Here is a 20,032-nt window from a genome sequence, read left to right as displayed (position 1 = left end):
CTGCCTCTTTCTGATACAGAGCTATGATAAATGTTTTCTTGGATCTTCGGAGACTGCTGATGCAAATAGAGTGTTCTGTGGCCAGCTTGGAGCAGTATATGTATTCACTGAAGCACTCAACCCAGCACAGATTTTTGCAATACATCAGTTAGGACCTGGATATAAGGTAATACCAGATTTTAAGAAGCATAAAACTGGAAAAATAAAATGATTGAGAGATATAATTGGAAGATATGTGAAGCATGTGAATATTCCTCCTAGAATCACATAGATTTTTTTTTTTCATGTGATTTGTTTTCAGCAACATAAGACTATGTTTTCAAGTATCCTAACTGACCCTAATTTTTTACCACCTTTTTGAAAGATGGAAGTTTTCCTTAAAGCATAGCTGAAATATGTCTGTATGGGAAATTAATTACTTTGGTCATAATCAGATTAGGAAAATTTTGTATTTGGTGCCCTGCATGCCAGAGAAATACATTTCTTCTCTACTGTTTGTATTTAAAAATGTGAGTTAAGGAAGACTAACATTCAACAAGGTATAATAAAACAATTCTGTTCAAATATATGGTTTCAGACAGTCCTGTTAAGGTAAAAATTAAGCTTTTTATTCATACTTCATCGCTGATATTGAGGGGACAGATTGGAAAAATTAGTGCATAAACTTAGACCTATAATCTAGGAATGGGTGTGTATTGTATTATTTCTTTGAGAAAAACAACACAGATATTTCACAGAAATCTGCAGAAACTCCTTTGTAGTTAATACTTGAAAATTAATCTAACTCTAGGTAAACAATAATGAATTTCAGTTTATACTATCAGTATTCCCAAGTTTTCTTTTTTCTAATTTTTGAAATTTCTGTTTTCATCCAAAGCAGACTTTCAGTTTTTCAACTTATATCACATACTCTGAAAATAAAAACTTGTAAAAGCCATAAGTAAAAATCAACATTTAGATTCTAATAGTATTAATTTTGTGTGTAGAAAATGCATACACTTAATAGTTTGATTTTAGCTAGTGCTTGAATGACAGAGGCAGTTGGAAATAGCTTTTATGGTATGTAACCATGTAGTATAAATAACCACATGTATATCAGGATTACTTGGAGAAGAAGTGTATTGCATACAGATGATGTTTAAAATCTGCCTTGAAACTAAAAATATTAAGCCAGTTAGGAAAAGTCCATCACCTGTGCAAACAAGGAGTATTTTATTCCAAACTTTATGCAGTATTTTGTTTAGACAAATATTTCTGCAAATATTTTTGTTCATACAAAATAAATTAATGTAACCTTATATTTCTTAATAATAAATATTGTAAAAATTTACAAATTTATTAAATTACTGAATTCCACTATGCAGAAACATACTGGTGTGATATCAAACAGGAATAAGGCTGTCATGTGTTTTAAGAAGTGCAAATTATTATGTAATATTTTTTGATTGTTGAAGGAGTTGATAAAGATATGAGTTTTCAAGCGAAATGACATTTCCAGTAGTTAGTGCACTGGCCCTATTACAGTTGTCAAGTTGCCCTGCTTGATTCATAGGCTTCCATTAAACTACATTTCTCCACACCTGTAGCTTCTTAGTGATTTTTTTTTTTTTACAATGTCATCTATATTTAATATTTTGGGGAAATTCTTCTTTTGTGTGTCATGCTTTTGGATTCAGGTTATGTACACAGAGCAGTTAATGCCCCCTTGCTCTCTGAAGGAATTTTTTCTGATGTCTGAAAATCTGGAGGTATATTTTACTGTTTAATACTGGTTAAAAAGAACAGGCTGCCAGAGCACTACCCTGGTAATAGCATTTATTTATTCGACTTTTTTATTCCGCCCAGAAACAAGACAAAACAGGAGACTTTTTTTGACCTTTTTCTGAAACAAGATCTCCTCACAACCAGAAAAGGAACCATGTATTGTAGTTTAGATATTCCAAGGCACCAATTGTAGCTTTCACTCAAAGCCTGCCTGTTTCCATATCTCATTTAAGGTTATTTCTGTAAATCCTTTCAGATTCTGTGCTGGTGCAAAGGTCCACCAGTTCAGAATACTTCAGTATGGGATTTAATAGTCTAAGGGAGCCTCAACTGACATATAGCTTGTATTCCTGAATATTAGAGATCATGTTCTTGCTCTTACCCAACTTGCTGAAGCAAACTGGCCTTTCAGAAACTTTTCTTAAGTAGTTCACTACATTTCTTGTTCATTCTAATTGTTAGTACTGTTAGCCAATGGGGAAAATCAACAGTTCAACTCCTCCTAAAAAGACCCCAGATGAATTGTAAACTCCCTTGTGCCAAACTTTTCTGCCAAAGGATTATTCAAAATAGTTGAGATTTTTTGGAAAATGTCGTCATACAGATCTTTTTTCCTTCCTAATACAGTATATGGTAGTTCCTTTGACTTAAAATACATACTTTAGTCCATTATATCTGAGGATCTGATTCTTTAGGGGAAGTGACCATTCTTCTACCTACTTGGCTCATGAGAGAAGACTATGATTTTGCCTCTCATTCAGCTGCCCTCTCAATCCTTCATAATGCCCCTAGTCTACCCTGACTGCCATTAAACCTCTGGAAAACAGAGAAAGCTGCATTATCTACCAGTTTGTACATGTCTGTTAATATACAGAGTAAATAATCTTGCAGATGACACCAAAGCCACAAAGTTCAGGCAAAGTGAGAACTTGATCTGCAGATGAAAATTAATCTGTTTCACCTTGTCCCACTCCTGTTCTGTGGTGAAGGCAGAATCTACAGGTTTTAGGATTGACTAGAGAAGTCATTAAAATAATTGTATCAAATAGTTGGATATTTATTTACAATGTTCATATTATTTATTGCACATGACATTCTTGTACAGAGTGTAGTAACATAGAAACAGTTCATAGTCCATCCATGCTGATCTTGCTCAGCACGTTCTTATGAGTTTATTTGGTTATAACCAGCATGCCCTAATACAAAAATTTATTTGTTAAGCAAATAGATGTTTTAGTTTGAAATACTTCATTTTCACTTGTAGTAAAAGGCTTTTTTAAAAAAGAAAATGTTACATTGTATGAGAAGCAATAATGAGAAACTGACACTCTTACTAGCTATTGCAAAGAAATTACTCATAATCAGATTTTTAAAGGGAAGAAAGGCAAATATATTGGCAATAGAACTACGTCATTTGTCTCTTCCCCATCAAGTCTTCCCAAATTAATCCATAATATATCTTGAAATTTGAAACTATATTTAGTAGAATCATATTATGATTCAATATTTGCATTCCCAAGTTTTATCTGTAATAAAGCACACTCATTTTGAGCCTTGCCATTGCTGAACAGGACTTTTCCCTACTCTGTGGACCCTTTCAGTTGTTGGAGATTGAAGAAAGAAAAAGGAAATGAGAGCAGCATCCTTGCTGTCACTGTGCTTTCCCTGCTGCCCATCCTTGTTCCCAGGCAGCAAAGAGAGGAGAGCCTGTCTGCACTGGGATCCCGAGGGGCTGGTAGACAGAATGGAGGGGCAGGGAGGTAATGTGAGAGGAATAGATGCATCTGATACCAGTGTTTGGAACTGTTTATAAAGGATGTTTCTCAAGGCCTTGTTCTAATATCTAAATCTGTGCCACTCCTCCTAACCCTCCCACAGGCATTTCAAAGCAACTTATCAGATTATTCCATATATTACTTCTGAGTTTGTTTTGATCAGTGCTGCAATACCAATCTTTTTGTCATGTAAGGCTGGAGTAAAAATACAGTAATTCATGAACACAGACACAAAATAGCACCAAAATTCAGATTTGCTTAAACCTATTATGTAGTACAAGAAAATATTTTATGTATGATTGCTGAATCTACAGGGGTAATATGTAGTAAATAGTAAATAAAAAAGCTGCAGTCTTGCTGCTAAAGGAAGGGGGAGAGCTGCTGGTATTCAAGCAGTTCCTGATCAAGCACCAGATTCTTTTACTGGAGAATACAGATGTGCTTTCCCATTGTTTGGCTGTAATTGAAAGAATTTTTTAGGGGTGTCCAGCGGCCCTGAGAACTCTGAGGTTTATGGGGTTGCATCAATGGTAGGAACTCCTAATTTGTTTGGAAAGAGAAGCTGGTAGCTTATAAATTGCCTGTTTTAATTCTAGCATGGATAACAAAAACCGCAGTGCTGGTACTTTCAGTTGTTTTAGTGATAGAGGATTTCAAAGTGTGGGGGAAAGGGGATGTTTGGTAGGATCAAAGCGATAAAGAGAATTGTGGTCACTGTGTGCAGTGAAAGCAAGGGAAATGATTCATGTATAATCTCAGAAATAAATTATTTTAAACTTGGTAAATATTTTAGCAATAATGTTTTATATATATATGTACACACACATATATATATTTGTATTTTCATTTGCAATAAAATGATGGTCATGTCTAACAAATTTGCTTTCCTTGTATCAGTACAGCACTGTACTGTGTTACTACTAATTGTCTTTTTCCACTGTTTAATTATTGTTATATGCCAAGTATATCTGAGAGTGCTTTGCAGAAAGACAGAAATCTATCTTCTTGTCCTTTGTTGATTTTTCAGTGTTGCCAAAAAACTTAATTTTAGATCAGATATGAATCATATGTTCATTTTCCGTCTTCCTTGGAAAAGCTCTGAATTTGCAAATAATTAATGCAAAATGTGGTATTTATGATTGGTTTTGGATTTTATTTTAAGTGGCTTATTTGTATATACTCCTGACTGTTAACGAAGCATAGTTTTTAATGTTGTTCAAAAATAACTATTCCTTTAATCAACATGGTATAGCATTTTATATTCTAATTTGAGTGAGCTCATATGAACCAAAATGTAGCACATTTAATTTGTTCTTTATTTTAATGTGTTTTATGCTCAAATTTTATTTTAACATATTTATGGTCAGTTAATGTGTGTTTTTTTAAGATAGTTACTTCTGAAACTTGTAAACACTGATGCTGATAGGAGAGATAATATATCAAATACCAAATAATGTGTTGACACTTTGATGTGGTGTAGACTAAACAGAAACAAATCTATCTCATTGTTCAGTAGCATTAGGCTACTGGTAAATGCAAGTGAAGTTTAGTAGTTTATTTATTCTCTCTCAAGTTCAATGTAGTTTTTTGCATATTTTGTGGCAAGGAATTTGTCTATATTACTTTGTAAAACTTTCGGGGTTTTTTCAGAGCACGTTCAAATTTAAATCCGAGAGTGACATTCATCTGGCTGAGCACCACAAACAAGTGCTGTATGATGGGAAACTCGCAAGCAGCATCGCTTTTACCTATAACGCAAAGGCCACCGATGCTCAGCTCTGCCTTGAATCCTCACCAAAGGAGAATCCTTCCATTTTTGTACACTCCCCCCATGCTCTCATGCTTCAGGTTGGTGCTGCTAAGCTGATGTTCTGTGATTAACGTTGGCTGAACATCACACAGAGGGTTTGTCTGCTAGTGTACAGAGATTGTTCTTTTGTCCTCTGTCAGCTATTAATGTAACTTTCACTTGAACTTTTCTTTCTTTGCTCCCTTTCTAAAGCAAGGAAAAAAATGTTCCATAAGAAATACAGACTTCATACTATATTTAGGTATCACGGCACAGTTTGCCATGTTACTTAAAATTATCTGTTTAACGTTTGCCTTAAAATATAGTCATTATAATTGAAGTATAAGTATTGAAACACAATTTTAAAAAGTCTGCACTCAATTTGGTGTTAAAGTGCTTCAGAATTATATTTTTAACTGTCCTTTAAAATTGAGATTAATTGTAGTTTTTCCTTTATGCCTTTAGGATGTGAAAGCTATTGTGACCCACTCCATTCACAGCGCAATTCATTCCATCGGAGGGATCCAGGTTCTTTTTCCTCTCTTTGCCCAGCTAGACAATCGACAGCTGCACGACAGCCAGGTGGAAACAACAGTCTGGTAAGCTTCTTTTAACCAGGACTTAAACTAAATTAAGCTTACAAGATTTTTCCCTTTTTTTTTTTTTTTTTTTTTTTTTTTTTGTGGGCATGTTCTCTAATTTTTTCTACATTTTACCCTTGTTTCTTTTTAAAAAAAAATTTTAAAAAGTCATTTACTGTACAAAACTGATAGGATTAAGTAATGAATTGAAATCACTCTAGAGTCTTTAAGAATAGTTTTACAACAGTTCACACAATTTCTGAAAGAACTCAATATGCTTTTCCTTGAGAGTGTAATGTTTACCTTCTCAAAGTCTATGTCATTTGAATTCATATTTCATAGCATTCAAAAATTAATTAATATGTGGTCAGAAACTCATAGAGCTATGATCAGGCATTTTGTGACCATATTAAAATTGCAGTAGTGATTGGGGACATAACAAGAGGATTTAAGCTGGGACCCATGAAGTTTCTCCTCTGGTGCTATGGAAGACACCTCTAAGTTGAAAAGTCTTCACAGATGTTAAAAAACAGATGTTGAAAAAGACTGCCTGGGAGTCTGTTAGTACCCATCCTGACTTAGAATCATAGAAGCCTTTAGGAAAAGACCTCTAAGATCATGGAGTCCAACCATTAACCTAGGACTGCAAAGTCCACCACTAAACCACATCCCTAAATGCCATATCTGCACATCTTTTAAATATCTCCTTGCATGGTGAATCCTTTTTCAAAATTAACTCAGCTATGGTTATTGCCACGTGCTTGCTATGGCAGGGACCTGTCCTGCAGCACAGGAGAGCTAAACTTCTCCAGAAAAATGTTTGGCCTAAATCTTTGAGGGTAAGAAATCTGAAAGGATAATGCTGAACAACTGGTATGGTGTTTCCCTGGAGGATAATTTGTAACCAAAGCCTGCTAGAAAGCAGTGTTTAGAGACAAGATAAGCTGGCTTTTCTATTTGAATTAGGTGACAAAACAGGTGTGTGATGCCAAGCACGTGGCTTATTTTCCTTCTTATAGTATTCTTCTATTAATTGTTCTGGATGTTTCTTATTGCATTAGATAGTTCAGTTAAAAATAGTTAATTGAAAAAACAATTAACAAACACTAAAATTGCCAACAGATTTGCAAGACAGAAAAGCTAGTTGTGTATTGGTTACTGTGGAATATTTATTTTTTTAAGTGTCTTGCAAGATGAACTTTGCATTGAAGCATTGTAAAGTAAGGGAAATAGAAAAATAAATGCTTGGTTTGAAATAAGCTTGGGGGAAAAAGTCACTGTATGTTTTTATTTACTGGCAAAGCAGAAGACTGAAATGCTTTATTCTAGTTTAAGGAAGGTTATGTGTGTATGTGTCTCCACACAGGAATAAAATGTATGTTAAATTCATTAAGAGCTGAATCTGTAATAGATGACAAAGCAATAACTAGATCTGTTTAAAAACGAAGAACTAATGTAATGTAAGTTTTAGAAGTTGAGATAAAGACTAATTCTTCCCAAGTGTGGTCCACCCAGCGAGTGAGAACATTCATAATGTTTAATTGAAAATGTACAGAACATTTCTGGAGTTGGTTGAACTGTAAGTAGAAAAAAATTGTTCTTGAATAAGTCAATACATTTCTTCTATAATTAGATTATATTCTAAAAACAGATCTGTAATTCATTGTGCTATATGATTGTACAAATGCATAATACAAGAGGATATGATTCTAACTCAAGAAGATATTGACAAAAGTTTAAGCAAATGGCTGCTTGATGAGATGTAATTTATATGTTTATAGGTTTTGGTGTCTGTGCATTATTTTCCCATATGTTATTTAATATTGTATTAGTATCAAGAAAAATAATGCTGGAAGTGAACAGGGAAGTAGGCAAATAAAAGAATAAAATATTTTTGGGATCAAAGAAAGGAGCTAATGGAGAAAGAATGCTAAACATGAAAAGGATAATTTGAGGAGTGGAAGAAGGGAAACAGTGCATTTAATGATTCCTTTCCTTGTTCACCCTTATTTTTTAGATTATCGTCTCTATGTATCTGATGCTGAGTTATACCTGTCTTACCTATAAAGGTGTAACAGCAACTGAGGGCTTTCCCAGTTCTACTGCTTTTCTGAATCCTGCTCACCTCTTTCTCTCCTGCAAATATCAAAATCTGTTTGAAAACCTCAGGGTTTTCAATTATTTCATTTTTTGTTTTGATTTTTTTAATATTGGAAGAACTTTATGAACAAAACCCAAAACCTCATCTAAACATTAAAAAAAATATTAAAGTTGTCTATATTCAGAAGTAAGATAGATATACTGGAGCATCTACTTTTTTATGATTTATAGTTTGATAATAAATAGGCAGGTTTCCTATCAATTTCTACAAAAACAACGCAGCTTAACAGGAATTCGTTTGACGTATTGATTTTATTTATTAGCTTAATATGAAAAATCTCTTAGTTTCCAATCATTTTGATTAATGTCTTCAGTTTAATTGAATTTATCTTCAAGATCATGACAGCAAATAAGATTAATGCCATGCAGTATCCTACCTTCCTAACCTGTCCTCTCATCCTGTCTTTCAAGAATTTTCTTGGCATAGCTGGCAGAGATATTGAAATTTGAGAGTAGGTCTGGAAGTAATCCTTCCTGAGGCTGTTGCTTTTGCCTTTGTGCCTTTTATGGAAAGCCAAGGTCCCAGTCCATTGCTGCCTCCAGTGCAGAATTCAGGATTTGCATTGTTGAATGCTGGTAACCTCCTCCCTCTCTGTTTTGAAGGGAAGAATGCTGAATATTGCTCCTAAAATTCCACATCACTAGTGTGGCCTAGCTGTGCTCAGATAAAATCAGTTACTTGAATTTTCCCAAACTGTGACAGCCAGAATGTGATTTGCCAAATCAGTCTGCCTGGACAAAGGTTTATAATGAAAATCCAACCACTGCATCATGTAGTAGAAATCTGTTGTAAACTCCTGAACTGCTGTACCTCTGCATACTCCAAAAGATCCAGGGACTATTAAGGGTGACTAATTTATTACTGGAGTCTGTGTCACAAAATGTTTTGCCTGTAAGCAGAGGTGACTTGCCTCTCTAGTTCTCTCACACAACACCTATTCAGCTGACTCATGTTTTTGAATGAAACCTGATTAATTGTCTTATTAGCTTCATCACATGTTATGAGAAAACAGTTGAAAAGGCATAAGAAAGAAATTATTTCCCCTTTCTCTTCAACAAGCTTACAGAAATGAAAAAACATATTTAAACTGGAAGCTAAGGAAGCACTTTAGAGGGCTGCATAGCTGTAGCTCATGGAAACATTCATTGTTGGTGTATGATTTTCCTTAACACTAATTTATCTGTTTATACTATGATTAATTTTCAATAGTTATCATACTAACCACCTGTGATGGAGTTATTCATACAATCTTTTTGTATTACTTTGGAGAAGCTGAAAATACAAATAAAGGATTTTTGTCTTTATAAAGGATTCTTTCACAAAGAGAATCAGACAAAACAACTACATTTATTATTCTCTTTTATATAGACTCTTCAAGTTAAATTGTCTGTAATTAATAATTATACTTAGATCTCCAAAGCAACATGCCTACCTTAGCTAAAAATGCCTTTTGTAAAGGTAATTTGTACAGATAACTTTGTAATACAGGATCCAAGATGAAACTTATATAAAGGCAAATCTGACTGAGAAAGTTATCATGGGAATGAGGAGTCTTGAGAAACTGATCTGTGTAGTGGTCTAAAAATAAAATAGAGTAAAAGAACTGCAACAACAACAAAACAAACAAAATGCCAAGGCAAATTTCACTTTTATCCTAAAGGTGCAAATTCCTGACTTCTAAGATACTTTTCAACAGCATCATAACCATTGGAGGCACTGCATCATCGTGCTTAGGTCTATCACCTTTTTTTTCTCCTGCTTGTTCATAATGGAAAAATAATGGATTTTTTTTTCCCCAGAAATTAGTTATATTTTCAGTAATTATCATAGTTCTCTGATTTAGTGTTAGTTGGCATATAGAGTTTCACTTTCTGTCTGTAGCATGGCTCCACTGCAGACAAACTGGCATGTTCTAGGAAGAGCATTACATAGAAGAGATGTAGGAATGAGTGGAAGTATCCTTATATCTAGGGGTGTTGAAATTAGGAAAGGATGGAGAGAAATTTTGCGTGGCAGTGCACAGAATTTTGCAAGTTTAAAGTGTAATGTCAATTACTGTGCAGCAATCTGATGCATGTTAGTTGCTGGTAAGTTTGTTAAATTCTGCATGAAAAATTGTTCAACTTAGTCTTCGCATCAATATTATTTTCCCTCTGTCAACAACAACCTTTTTAAAAGAATGATTTTGGCAACCTGTTTCTGTTAATAAATATTTTCATAATTCAAATCTTCAGGTTTAATATTTGTTCAGCTGCCAAAGTGAATAAATAAATTGAGTATCCTTAGAAATTGTTGAAAGTTCTGGATACAGTCCTCCAAATTAGGCAGATTAAATTCTTAGAATGCAATATTGAGGGGAAAAATACACTACTTCAGTGTGGACTTTTTATATCTAGATACACATTTCCTTGAGGTCAGTCTGAAATTGTGGGGGAAGAGAAGTTTTGAAGAGGCTGGGAAAGTTTCCCTGAGAATTCAAGCAGATCAGATGCTCTCTGGCATAATATGTAAGGAGAAAAACATCACATGTGAAACCATTGTTGTGTGCAACAGCATGTTACTTAGTGCACTTTCATTCCCCCCTCATCCTGCAAAAAGGAAGTTTCACCTAAAAGAAGTCTAAGCAACATCTCTGAGGGACAATGTCCACAAAACAAAACGCAAGCCATAAATACCATTCAATTCCTCACCCCCTTCCCAAAAAAAACCCCCATATAATAGCCCCCAACCCCACAGACAGCATATAGTCTGTTTTCTCCCTATCTCTGATCATCTTCAGGTAGTAATACCTTCAGTGCTATATATGCACTGAAAATTTAAAAAACTTCCATTTTGATTTTATAGTTCTTCAATGAGTTAAAATATTACAGATCTTTTACTTAATTTCCTGCATAATAATGTGGGCAAACTGCTAGTTATATTCAATTATTATGTTAATTTTCATCAATACTGTGGTTCTGTACAGTATTCATCTCAAACTTCATTGCACCTCTATGTGCCTGCCAGATGGTTCTCCTTAACTGCTGCATTTTCTGGTACTTGGATTTTTTTTAATGTGCTTGAAGGTGTAATGATGCATTCATGTGTGCTATCCCAAGATTTGAATTACTATATACTGCAGTCACCTCTGTTATTTATGCTAGCAATCTTGGATAATGCAGAAGGATTAGAAGGTAGAGTTACTGCCCGCAGACTCTGCAGAGCTGGATTGAGGTATCTTTCTGTGTCTGGATCAATAGATGTTAAAAGCCATTTTGGAATTAAGTGAAAGCATAGCTCATTCACAAAGGCATTGGCTAAATTAATACATTTTCCTGTAACTAGAAACACTGGCATCACTGTGCAGTAACAGCTAAGGTAGCTCTGTGCAGAGGTAATATGGGCAGGCAGGATTAATTAGTTCAGCCATAGCCAGCATAAAGATGGTTAATATCTAAAAAGTGATATTTGGGCACTGGCTACATCTGAATTAGTACTCTTTTTTAAAGTCAGTCTTTCTTACATAGAACCAGCTTGTCTGTTTCTGTATCTGTGCCATGCTTAGGTATAAACTTGTCACTTATGATTTCTGAGTTGACTTGTTGTTTTATACATGCCTAAATAGAGGGAAAGAGGGAAAAAATCTGTATTGTTGTTGTGCGTGTCTTATGCTTACATTCAGAGTCTATCAGAATTTCTAACAGTTGTATAGAGATTGTATTGTTATGAGATAAGAATACCTTTAGCCCATGAGTTTATATCTAAGTTCATAGAATGAACAAGTAAACTATGATATAAATTTAAAGGCTTTTGAAAAAGTACCTCTGAGAATAGAAAATGAACTTAAGTCTGTATGTGGTACAAAAATCTTAAAATCCATTTTAAGAATATTTTTTAACATTTCAATATAATAGTAACAGTATTTGCTATTGTGATTTAAATTCTAATTCTGCAAAGATGTACGCTGTTTCTTGACTTTATGCATAATGGCTTGTTGTGTTAAGTCATTAGGTTACTCATAGAGGATGGTAGTAAGCATGATCTATCTAAATGGAATTTTCTTTCACCTCTTCAATTTATTAAAGAAATCTAAATTTAAATCTTCAACATTTTATGTGAGCTGCTTATGGGTTTTCATGTAGTAAAAATGATTAGATTCTTATTTTAGATGGCAAATACAGTAGAAACTTTTGGTTGGGGTAAGAAAAAATTGATGCATGTAATTTGGTTTGAAGTTGATGTGACAGCTTGAAAGGCTGTTTTGATAAAAGCTTTGGAGTACTGTAAATGGATATTATCTGTGCTCTTTTATTGCTGACACTCTGTGGAGCAGTCTGAATGTGATTTTAGATGGATTATTATGACCATTCAACAACGAAGAAAGACAAGGCACTATTTCATGTTCCCAGCATACACTTTGGCTACTCTCTGTTCTTTTGCATGGCAGCCTTAGTCAACAAATAGAACAAATCTTGTCTTCCTCAGCACTTTGATTATTTTTTTGGTGCTGGCATGGATTAACCAATCTCAACATTTATTTCGAAGTAAGATAGTCTATTTGAAGAGCAAGTGAACCTTTAGATGACTAGATACTGTAAGTAAAGTTTAAATGTATCAAATGCAGGTTGGATGTTTTCTTTAAGCCCCTTTTTCATACCTGCAAAACCCACAGTTTTCACTCTTGCCTATGTCTACTACCCATGTAAGAACTCTCATGGGTGCATACACTTGTATGTATATCTAGGAACTGTTACATCTATTTAATTTTTGCAAAAGGCATAATGATTTTATGTATGCATTGTATATGCACTATGATACATTCTGTCACCTACCTTTTTGAAATATTTGAAAAGTAATTTTAAATACTTCCTATCACTTTTTTTTTCCTCCCTTTCCTCTTGGAATTTCAGCAATAGATGAGAGTATTTTTGTTTTAGTCTCATCACCCAAGAGTCAATTATGATTTATTTTCCCTGTGGTGGATTGATCTGTCATATATTTCCACTGCTGGTTTTCATAACATAGTTTCACTTTCTTGCCAATTCCATCCCCTGAAGTCTTTCATATCTCTTATGTTTCTATACTGTAACCTTTTCTGAACACTTTCTCTCCCTGTACTTTCTGAACACTTCACTTAAAGATACTGCTGGGATGGACTGTTGGGTGATTTCCTTGTAGCCTCTGGAGTCCCACTCCTACCACTGTAATCTGTGAAAAATCACTGGAGAAATTTTCCAACAGGAAAAAAAAGATTTGCATTCTTTTAAGGCATTGTTCACCACCTTAAGTCTATTTCTATTCACTTAATAGCTGATGATTATTTAAAAAGCAACATTTTTAATCTGAGAAAAATCTTGTTCTTTACATGCAGTGCTACCCTATTGGCTTTCTTGGTTGAGCTTCTTAAGAGTTCAGTAGCCATGCAAGAACAAATGCTTGGTGGAAAAGGCTTTCTAGTCATTGGCTATCTCCTTGAAAAGGTATGTTTGGAGGATTTTTATCTTTGTTCTTAGTATGTCTACTGTCATTGTGGTATTTTCAATCACTTGGCTCAAATGTCTGGTGGAATAAAATAGATTTGTGACATAGATATTATAAATTAAAAATATTTTATAAGTTGTCTACAGGAGACTCTTCATCTTCCTCATCTTTCAAAGAATCAATTTTCTCAAGATGGTTATGTTCTCTTATTTATGTTCTTACTTTAGATCTGTTTATGAATCACTTCAAAGTATTTTCATTTTCGCACTTTCTTTCCCCCAGACTTGCTTAGGAAAGTTCTCTTGTTTCTAGTTTGGACAAACATAGCAGAAATGCCATAAGTGAGATTATTTTTTTTTGTGTGTATGTGTGTAGATGAATAAAAATTAAATTAGTCTTCTGTGACAATTCTGAAATTGTCAAAATAGTTGCCCTGTGTTTTGAAGAAGAACAACTGTAGCAAAATTTAATTTCTTAAAAAAATCAGGGGGGCATTCCCTGCAGGGGGTAGTCCCTGTACTTGCTCATTTTCAGGCATGATGAGCAGCTGTCTCAAAACTGATCACAGCACAATTCTTAAAACATATATAGTTTTTGGGGTGGTTTTTTTTTGTTTGTTTGTTTTGGGGTTTTTGTTTTGTTTTTTTTTTTAAACGTTATATTCACTTAGCTGCAGTCTTTTGAAAGGATTTATTCTATTTTTCAATATATCCAGTTAGCACACATGGTGGGAAAAAATCCTTTTGTTTCCTAGTCTCAATTTTATTATTTGTAAATTATCTGTTATTCATTTGCATGCAATCAAATACTTCAGAGAAGACAGAGCTTTTTTTTTCAATTGAACTTCCAAACAGCATTTTTGTTCTTATTAGTTGCAGATTATTTATTGTGAATTTTGATGTACAAGGAAATTCAGTATGCAGGCTGAACTTTTATTACTGACAGTAGACTTCAGTTCTAAAAATAATAAATCTCCATATTCCCAGACTGTACTTAAAGCATTAAAAATAATTGAAAAATAGCATCACAGAGTCATTTAGGTTAGAGAAGAGCTTTAAGATAGAGTCCAGCTATTAGCATGGCACTGCCAAGTCCACCACTAAACCTTGTCCCTCAGTGCCACATCAACACATCTTTTAAATACCTCAAGAATGGTGACTCCACCACTTCCCTGAGCAGCCTGTTCCAGTGCTTGACATTTTGTGGAGAAGGCAAGGAGAAGGAGCCTTAGAGTTTTTTACTTATTCATTTACTTATTCATCTGTTAATTTAGTATACAAAAAAGTTTGTCAAAGTCTTCAGGCCATGTTACTACGTAGAAACAGGTCTCAACAGTGATTTCATGGCTTATGCTGTGAAACTGAAAGAATCCTGAAATTTGAGGAAACCAACTCCTTCAAATACCTACTTAAGTTTAAGAAACAAAAGCAAGACTCCCAATAATGTGTGTTCACACACTGAGACACCCAATTTCAGTAAGACACTTCTTTAATTTAAGAGGAGATAGAGACTTCAGATTAAGTTCTCAAGAATTGTGCTGTAAAATGTAGGATCCTGACTGGAATCTAATAAAATGAAAAGAAACCAAACTAAGCAAAATACCAAAAAACAAAGCTATTGATTAATATTTTAACCTGTTAAATATAGCCATTAGGAAGACCATTAATATTGTTAGAAAACTGCCTCATATTCAATGACATCAAAACATCAAAACTGAATGTATTTAGTAGTGATGAGCCAGGTTAAAATACTGTTTCCTAGTTCTGTTGTAATTATATTAAAGAAAAAGGTTTTTTCTTTATAAAAAGAAAATAATAATTTTTAATTTTCTTTCTGATCATTGTCCCCCAGTCATCTAGAGTTCACATAACCAGAGCAGTTCTGGAACAATTTTTGTCATTTGCAAAATACTTGGATGGATTATCTCATGGAGCACCTCTACTGAAGCAATTATGTGATCACATCCTTTTCAATCCTGCTATCTGGATACATACCCCTGCAAAGGTAATGGTACATTTGCATAATGTTATGACTCTCCTACAACAAAGTTAAATACCTGTATTCTTTTATGACATTCTACTTAGGGTTTTGGTTTTTCTCTTTTGGATTTTTTTAATAAGCATGGTAATAGCAATGATTTTAGATCACGAAGTCTGTACACTGCTTAACTATATATTCCAATGTCTTTTATAATTTTCTAAAAGCAGTTAAATTATTGCCTAAGGTTCTGTCTGATTCTACAAAAAGACTTTCAAGAAACCCAGTTTCTTCTTCAGTGATTGCATTACATTGTTTTCCTACAAGATTAAGCATAAAAGTTTGGATTTTTAATTGCACGCAAAATGTGTTTTGTTACACATGAATGTAAGCACTCATTTTAATTCAAACTCTGTATTCTAGTTTGATAAGATCTCTAAAATGTTATCGTTCATCTCTGTTAATAATGAATTCTTTGTTTTCCTAAGTAATCATAGTTGAGATATGTGAACCAAAGTGAAAAGTGGCATTGTCCTAAAAACTGAAAATATATACATTTTGTATAAAAAGTCAGAACAGAAAGCAAGCTAATGTATTTATCATTACTTAAATCATTCCTAGGTACCAGTGCACCCCCTGCCCTCACCAGAACTGTAATTAGTTTTTCTGGTTTTTATATAATATCCAAAATCTATTCTAAAAAGACCCCTACAATTTAAGGTTACTAATACAGAGATTTTACACCCATTTATGTGGATAACTGTTTCATTCCCCAGGTGCAGCTGTCTTTGTACACCTACCTGTCAGCTGAATTCATTGGGACTGCTACGATCTATAACACCATACGCCGAGTGGGCACGGTGCTGCAGTTAATGCACACGCTGAAATACTACTACTGGGTGGTCAATCCTGCTGACAGCAGTGGCATTACTCCCAAAGGGCTGGGTAAGTGCTGCACACGAGCAAGAAAATACAAGCATTTCTCCTGCAGGAAGGTTTGTGATGTAAATGTCTGAAAGCTCCTTGGATCTGTAGACAAGGAGATGAATAAATGGCAATAGTTGATAGCAGTGGTGATCAGTAGAAGGACTAAGGAAGTCCTTTTTGGTGTATCATAAACTCATGCTGATAATTTATATGTATTCCCAGAAGATTCCAACTCTGGTCTCCAGTCATGTAGCACATACTTATGTGGGCGTGCTTTAGGAAACATATTCAAAAGATTGATTTTTCTTCTTCTGTAATAAAGAGGAGATATAGCATGTATTTCATATGCCAAAGAAAGCTTTGTGTGGTTTGAGTGATTAGTAGTGTCAAGTGACCTTGAAAACAGAGTGGAAACTTCTAGTTCTCACTACAGGGGTCTCTGAAGCTGTATTTCAGTTCAATAATATTTTTTCCTCTGTCCTTGTAAAATAGAGATGTATTTAATTTTGCTTAAAGTGATGCACTTAGCTTAGCACAGAAGGTACTGAATGACAGAACGAAAAAAAATGTAATAATGAATACTGCTTGAATGCTGCATGTTACAGATGTGTATTAACCAGAGGAAATCATTCTAATCCTATACATTCTGGCAGTAATGCCATTACATTTAGCTATCTACTTGTGTAAAGCAGGAAGGATTTGCCCAAAAGTCTCTTAAAAAATACCCAATAAATGAGAATTTATGAATTATTTATATTGTGTAACTATTAATGTCATGCTGAGAAATTGAATAATTGGGGAATGTTCTTAGTACTGTCACATTCCCAAATATTCAAGAGTGTGACATGTCTAACACATTAGTTATTGGGTAATTCTTATTTGTAAGTGAGCTGTATACATAGGAGTTTCCCCAAATTTTTTAATAAACAAAACTGCACGTAACAATTCTTTTAGAAGATTAGGTGTCCTAATAGGCAATGAAGGTGTTGAAGGTCAGAGGAGGAGCTGCTCTACGATCTTGGATGACATTTATAGTTCTCCTATAGCATAATATTAGATGGAGAGTAGTCTTCAAAAATTATTAAAATTCATTTTAAAATAATTTTAACAAGCCCACAGTTAGTTTTCTGTTCATTTAAATGAAAAGAATGAAATCCTAGATAATGAAAATTACCTGGGGTGATTACTTAATTAGGTTGAAATCTTTGTGAAAAATTATATTAACCACTTATGCTGATTCTGGATTCCTACTGCCAAAACAAAATTAACAACTTTTTTTGGTGCCTGCAGTGAAGATGTCTCCTTCTGAGCTAGATGTCTGCTGATAATGCACAGTGGAATGCCAGAGTCAGTTGCTTTAATCCAGGTTTCTAGTACCATTGTAGTCTTGGTGGGGCATCTTACCTGCCTCTCAGAAAGATGCAGGTTTTCTGTGTATCCAACACCAAATCTGCCTGTTTTGGGTAGATATTTTGCATACTTTATGGCATGACAACTTACACTGTTAAGTATGTTTAGGAAGCTGTATCTTACCTCTAATTGACAAGCACTTGAGAAATGCTTTGTTTGAGGTGTAGTTGCTTCCTAGACTGCGTTGCCTCTATTGGTTGGCTCTCCACTAACCTTGGTGGGAGGTTAGAAGCTGGTCTGGTGTAGGAAGTACACTGCTGATGTCTGAAATTGGGGTGAACTGAATCCTACCCTGGGAGTGGCTTTATCCAGATTCAGCCTTTCAGAGATCTGCTCTGTTGAGGTTTACACTGCTGTGCTGCGCAGGTACAGTTTTACCATCAGACAAATTAACTGTGTCTGAGAACAGTGAGGAATTGGGCTGTTTAAAACTCAGATGATAAGCTTATTTATGTTGTGTTTGTGACTGTTGAATACCCAGCTGTTGTGAGGTGAAGTTTTCAGGTGTCAACCATATTTACAGCTAGGTAGAGACTTGGAAAATTCCTCAACTAGCTTGAGAGTGGAAGTTTGATAATACAGTCTACTTGTTATGGCTGAGATTTTTTTTTTCTAGTATATTGGTTTAAATTACAAAGATTCCTGTGCTTCTGTGTCATGATACTACTACCTAACAATACTTTGAAAATGTATTGCAGACTGCTTCCCTCTGGCTAGGTTTGCTCTTTTGTGCAGTCAGTGACATTTCTTTCAGTAGGAAGCATGGATTGTTTTTATCTTGCCCAGATCTGTCTCTTTGCAGTTAGCTGTATTTTTTTTAGTATTTGTATGTGTAATGCCAGTTGCATAGATTCAAAAAATATGTAATGTATTCATGAAAATCTGAACAGAAGGCATGAGGTACACAAGGATACAAAATTAGGAATGAGATGTGAATCAGTTAACTCTAAATTAAGCATAGATATGGATGGTTTACATCCCTACCTTTTCTTTCATTCTGAGTATAGTACATTCTCCTCTCATTTGTGTCAGTTCCAGACAAGATTGTTATTTTACTTGGAAGGCAACCAGGTCAGTCCCTGAAAGGTAATCAAGCAGTGTAAATTAGTGGATGCCTGTTGTTGCAGTTGAACAAGAAAAATCAAAATTTTTAAGACCTTCATACAGTAGTTGGGAAAGCGTTTTATAAACTGAAACCATGCATATTTTCACAAAACGTGTTATGATGCACTATATCTGAATTTTCTCATTTTGTCTTTAGTTAGATTTATAGATAAACTTGACTTTATGAAAGTTTAATATATTCTTTCTTCCCTGTTCCTTATCCTCTTCCTTCTTCCCTGCAGGAAGCCCTGTGTAATTGATTCTACTACAAAGAAGTAGTAGTTTCTTTTCTATCTGTAAGAGAGGCTTTTCTTGTGCTGTGTTGAAGAATGTCAGCCTGTCAGAAAGGAGGATCAGTGACTTAGCAAACCCAGCACAGCTATGGAGCTTTCTCCATGCAAATCAGCACTGGGTCTTTTTTTGCTATTATTTCACAGATAACTTCTGCTTCTGACTAATAGAACTGTGATATCTGGGATGATTTGAGCAAGTAAATGACTGTGAAAAATATATTAATTGGTAAGATGATGGGTTGCTAAATTTAATTTCATATTAACTTCATTTAGGAAAAGGTTTTTTATGATATCCACATTAGTTGCTAGCAATTGATAAAATTAGTGAAAATATTTTAAAATGTTGAATCACCTGGATATTCTATCACTATTCTTTACCAGATGGTTTTTTAACATTAAGTGCAGGTCTGGTTGATTTAGACAGCTTATAGTCATAGAATGGATTCCTAAAAGTAGCTATAGTTATCATGCTTAAGGCTTTTCTATTTTCACCTCTGTTTTCAGCACTTCATAACTCCACCAATCCCAATTGTTCAAAATAGGTAACTCTTCCAGGATTTTGGCTTCATGTTAATTTTTATTAGCCTGCCTGCAGCCACTACTACCAGAGAGTTTATAATTTGTTGAAATGTAAAATAATGTATAAAAAAAAATTGTTCAAGTAGGAAAGTTGCAGTGTAAAAATACAGTTATGTGAAGTTTTAAGTTGCTGCATTTTCAACAGTATTTGAAACCTCCAAATGAAGGAATAGGACCCATTTTCTATAAATATTAATTTAATGTATGAAACA

The 20,032-nt window shown here is 34.3% G+C and overlaps 1 protein-coding gene across 2 annotated transcripts in view; it reads left to right on the top strand.

Moving 5' to 3' along the window:
* NBEA (neurobeachin) overlaps nt 1-20,032 on the top strand; it is a 451,755-nt gene that overhangs the window by 102,903 nt on the left and 328,820 nt on the right. For both annotated transcript variants that reach the window (XM_041416040.1, XM_041416039.1), the window contains exons 8-13: nt 20-166; nt 5,190-5,387; nt 5,794-5,927; nt 13,421-13,529; nt 15,382-15,534; nt 16,284-16,452. In XM_041416040.1, the coding sequence (XP_041271974.1) occupies nt 20-166; nt 5,190-5,387; nt 5,794-5,927; nt 13,421-13,529; nt 15,382-15,534; nt 16,284-16,452 (910 nt within the window). The remainder of the gene's footprint in view (nt 1-19; nt 167-5,189; nt 5,388-5,793; nt 5,928-13,420; nt 13,530-15,381; nt 15,535-16,283; nt 16,453-20,032) is intronic.

The sequence above is a fragment of the Onychostruthus taczanowskii genome, unplaced genomic scaffold (genome assembly GCF_017590055.1).
Source record: "Onychostruthus taczanowskii isolate IOZ18803 unplaced genomic scaffold, ASM1759005v1 scaffold50, whole genome shotgun sequence".
Lineage (NCBI taxonomy): Eukaryota > Metazoa > Chordata > Aves > Passeriformes > Passeridae > Onychostruthus > Onychostruthus taczanowskii.
This window is presented reverse-complemented; position numbering and strand designations above follow the sequence as displayed.